General features: G+C 35.7%; 1 protein-coding gene across 1 annotated transcript; it reads right to left on the bottom strand.

Moving 5' to 3' along the window:
- Nucleotides 1–1399: 1399 nt before the first annotated feature.
- On the bottom strand, nucleotides 1400–4494 carry LOC102804179 (low-density lipoprotein receptor-related protein 6-like). Its single transcript, XM_006819630.3, has 5 exons — nucleotides 4310–4494; nucleotides 3904–4031; nucleotides 2927–3187; nucleotides 2505–2730; nucleotides 1400–2238 (listed from the first exon to the last, which is right to left on the bottom strand). Exons 1-5 carry the CDS (start codon nucleotides 4492–4494, stop codon nucleotides 2034–2036), a joined length of 1005 nt encoding a protein of 334 aa, XP_006819693.3. The 3' UTR covers nucleotides 1400–2033.
- Nucleotides 4495–5109: the final 615 nt, after the last annotated feature.

The raw sequence follows: 5109 nt of genomic DNA, 5'->3' as shown, positions 1-5109 counted from the left end.
AATTTTATATAAAAGAGAACATATTTTGACATTCTAAACATTAGACGATAGTGATCACTATACAATAATTAAAAAATGACAAATCACAGTTACTAAATAAATGACAGCCGCGTGGAAATAAATTGAAATTTTGTTGAAATAGGTGAACGCGTCAGGGCAAGTGCGTTAAAAGCGGCGTTTAATTGGATAACAAATAATCGAGATCGACACACATACAGATAAATTCAGAGTGGATTCGAGTTAGCGTGATCCATGGCGTGATTGTCATAATTATAACATCGTATTAAAACTTTATTTGCTGGAAACACATTGACCAAGCCCGGTTTCTTATTTCATAAATTATTACGCAGATCAAGCTGCAAGCATGGAGGTAAAAAAAGAACTAAGGTGTGAATTCGACATTCAACACCAATCACCAAACAATTCAGAAACTTTTAGCCTTCGAAAATGAAAACAATTAGCAGTGTGTAAGGGCTGTGTAATTTCCTGTTTGTCCGACGCTTCGTTTTCGTGTCACTGTCAAAATTATTGCTACCTTTTACTTAACAGGGACTAAATGGTCTCTATAAAACGATAATCAAGGTCGCAAAAACAGTCAACTCATTTGAAACACTTGCCGTCTCTCTCTCTTCTGAAATCCGCCTCGGTGATTATGGTCCGGAATCTATTTCTTTCAAAAGTGTTGCGCCAAGTTTATGTTGTCGGTGTTTCTCTTTAAACCTAGTTGTTTTTTTCATGGACGAGGAAAGTTTTTCAAAAAAAGGAGCTGAGGTTAAGTGACTTTCGTCCACTGATGTCGCACTTTCGGATCGATTAGAAACGTGTGAATACTTACACTATGACTATACGTTTCACTGCAACTGCCCGTAACACAACATCTAAAAACTCTCTCTCTCAAAAAAAAAAAACAAAAAAAAAAATAGACAAAAAAAAGGGAAAAAAACGCCGACCGAAAAATGTATATCGTTTAAAAGTATACTGAATGACCAGTGTTATTACGGCTCAGGGATATGACTTCCTCTCACATTTTGGCATTTGGTGGCGCACTTTCGGCGAGAGTCGGAAATCCGGAAACAGTCGACCGTTTCAGGATAGGTAGGCGTGGCTACAACACGAGAAATATCCCAAATTTACTTGGATACGAGTAATCATTTTCAGCAAAAAAATCAATAACTGCCCATTTCAGTGGGACACAGATCTAAAATGGGAAACGTGAGGGTGGGCATTGCACAGGCACTTTAACTTATCGTAGAATAAACTCCCTCACTAATATTGTGCCACTATAGAAATACTTGCCAAAATTTCATTGATTGCAAATTGTCAGAATGATTCACCTTCTTTTCATATTTATACTTAGATTTCAAGTGTCATAATTTGTAACGCATACTTAACTAGGTCGTTCATTGATCGTATTTCCTTTATTATTGCATTGAACAATTTAACAGCCACAGTATCTTGCCTATCTTCGCTGTTGAAACTTGTAGAATCAGGTGACAGTGATAATTCAAGGCGACACAAAACAACACCATTTTGCATTAAGAAGTCCAAATCATGCCTAAACATTCATGTACACATCTGAATATAATGAAATTGTCGGATTAAACAATTCTGGTTGCAATGTCTAGAATTCTGATTGCAATATCTAGAATTCTGATTGCATTATCTGGAATTCTGATTGCAATATCCATATTATGAAAATATATAATGGAAAGTATCTCGGATAAATGATTGAAAATATGGCACAAATTGCTGAACATTTCGAAAATCGATAGTGGATTATTGAGCTGTATGTAAAACACATCTGCAAAGAATAATGTCGAAGCCAAAAAATATACAATTCATTCACGTACATTGTTCAGGTTGTTTCAGATTGTTTTAAAGTTGTTCGCCGTAGCATTACCGACTTCAGCATTTCGCACCATCTCGTTGAGGGCAGCCCCCTGGACACAGTTATATTAATTTATTTGTGAAAGTTGACAGACTTTGGCGTTCAAAATGTAAATCGAGATACGTCATCACTGTTTTCAGCTGAACTAGGGGTCGATATTATGGTAGTGTGTTTCCGGAAACTCAGTTACCGATGCGGATATTAAAGTTGCGTATGTGTGATTTGCTGCATTTGTCGGTTCCGGTTCTGTTTCCGGTGCTGGCGGTGCTGTTGGTCGTGCAGAATCATCGTGAACATTAAATTCTATAATATTACGATCAAACCCATCATCACGTGGAGCACGTCGTCGTCTGCTGGGAATAACAGAAAATCCATAAAAAGTACAAATATTCCGAGTAAATGATGTTTCAGATTTTTGTTGCACTACGGAAAACTACAATAATATCATAAAATTTCTGAACTCCGCAATTGCATTAAACATCGAATACATCTCCTGGTAGGCAGATCGCTATATATTTTAGTATGAAAACAATACCTTTCAAATATAATGTATGCAATCAAACTTATTGGTAATACAAGCACGTATATAAGCAATACTAAATGATATTGTACTCACTTGTAATATACAATAAGGAAAATAACAACTGTTGCAATAATAATTACAGTAGCCCCAGACGCCCCGGCCGCTGTCACTACGTCCACGCTCTGCTCCGATTTAGTTCCCAAATTATTGGATACGGTAGTGCTTAAGTTGTCTTTTACTAAAATTGTTTGACTGTTGGTCACTGTGGTAACCTGGATGTTCGTAGACGTTTGTTTGAGTAAACTACTGGTGGTTGTTTCTGATCGTGAAAATTAACAATATAGACATATGTATTTATTTATATAGTATAAGAAATACGTATAATAATAATAATAATAATAATAATAATAATAATAATAATAATAATAATAATAATAATAATAATAATAATAATAACAACAATAATAATAATAATATCATGAGGCCGTAACAAAAATATAGACGTAAATACATACCAATATAGGCTAGGTGTAAATGGATACCCATCGCTCTTTGAAAAATTGCATAACCAACACCTTCGGGATTGATGCCAGTTTGCTTATCTACTCTCTGCAGCTGGTGTTTATTCCAGTCCGTCCAGTACACATACTGATCGTCTATAGCCATACCAAAAGGGTGAGAACCACTGATATTTAACAATAGATGCCGAGTTCCAGTGTTGAAATTGTAGTATTCAATTTTGTCCAACGAAGCATCGCACCAATAAAGTTGATCGGCTGCAGTAAAATGAAAACAATGTGATGAATCGTATGCTATTAAAGGGTGGCGATCGTGTCCTTGTTTCGTGTAAACAAACAATGTATTTAAACACGTGTTGTATACGTCGCTATAGATCCCATATCGAACGCGACGTGGCGCGACGAGCACCGCCCTTTGAGAAACTGCAACTATTGCCATAGTAATAGTAACACATTTAACAGTACAATAAATTACAAAACGTAGTCAGATCAGTGAAAAGGGTGAACACTTGCCCGATATGCGGCACCATAAAATATGGTTTAAATCAAATTATTGCTCTTGACATGTGACAAGTAACGTTGATGACACAGTATTTGTGTAACGGTGTTATTGTATTTAATCATAAACTCATATCATCCGAAATGTTAATTGTTAAAGTTCTCGCCAAACCCTTTTTTATGGTTGAATAATTTTGACTGAAGACAACATCTGTACATATGTACTACATGTCCTTGTATAGCGAATGACCTGGGAAATGTATAGCCCATAGCTAGGAGAGAATGAGATTTTGCTGTAACAGTAGAGGTGGCATACGTGTGTACTCAGACAGTAACGGGCGTATTACTAAATTAACGAAGCGTATTATTACATAACACACTGTTATAAATGAGAGATCAGACCCACGTTCACAGAAAATGTTATTTCCCACTTTCCTTTTGTCGATTGGTTAATCACCTTTAACGGGTCTACTCACTTGTAAAATCAATTGCCAAGCTGTTCGGCCACACGAGATTGTTAGAAACCAAAATAATTCTAGCACTACCATCCAAATTAGCTTGCTCAATCTTTGCTACATCACCCCAGTCAGACCAGAACATGAGTCTGAAAATACAAAAGTTAAAAAAACATCTTCTCAGATATTTGAAACCTGTTTAAATATCGAGTTGCTTAGTTTAATGCGATGTAAATTCACATGGCATGCCAGTACATGTACATGATAGAGGGTTCAGTGACACTTCGTAAATGTACAGTACATCGTACCCTAAACCTGGTGAGGTCGGTGTATATTCTTTTACTGATTACATTAAGCGATAGAAAGGAAAACATTAAATGAACATGTGCTTACCTATGATTTAAATTAGTACAACACTAAGCATTACCTTTTCACGGGATCCAAAGCAATCTCTCGCGGCTTGTCTAAGTCAAGGTCGATAATTGTCACCATTGAGGAACCATCCAAGTTAGATCTGTAGATGCGACCCGTGTCTGCGTCTGACCAATACAAATATTGATCTACTAAATCCAGTGCTATACCATCCGGTACTGGGAATGTACAGATACACATCCTGTCAATACACTTTACCAACAATGATATTTAACGTTACACCACGTGATCCATGCCAGCGAATCAGATTCACTTATCAGCTCCAAATAGATGTAGCAATGTTTTCTTAATTCTTAAAACTACGCTTAGCATAAACATCTCGATTGCACTCAAATAACCCTTTGTGCGATTAATTTAGGATTATGTAGTATTTATTTTGTTAAATATATACACTTTTTTGGGGAGTATTACTAACACAACTACTAATTTCGAAGTGAATTTGTGGCGCACACACATACACATTTAGAAAACTATAATTATACAACATATAACAGACATATAAATATCAATATTTGTATAATCGCAAATTAAATGAATTTGAATATTTCTGGTAGTGTCAGATTTCAGCAAACACACGTGTGATATAAAACCGCATATCTATGTAATATGTAAAGGACATTTATTATTGGATAGTGAAATGGACACGATTAGAGTTGGCTCCTGAACTATATTTCCGAATTGCGGTAAACGATGTTTGTGAATAGCAATAATGAATGTAAATGAGAATGTTTTGAATAAATCTGATATTTCAGAATCATCATGAGGTATTTCTTATTTTTCTTCTTCTATATGATA

This window comes from Saccoglossus kowalevskii, chromosome 12 (assembly GCF_978046115.1).
Source record: "Saccoglossus kowalevskii chromosome 12, keSacKowa6.1, whole genome shotgun sequence".
NCBI lineage: Eukaryota > Metazoa > Hemichordata > Enteropneusta > Harrimaniidae > Saccoglossus > Saccoglossus kowalevskii.
The sequence above is the reverse complement of the archived record's forward strand: the minus strand, read 5'-3'. Positions and strand labels throughout refer to the sequence as shown.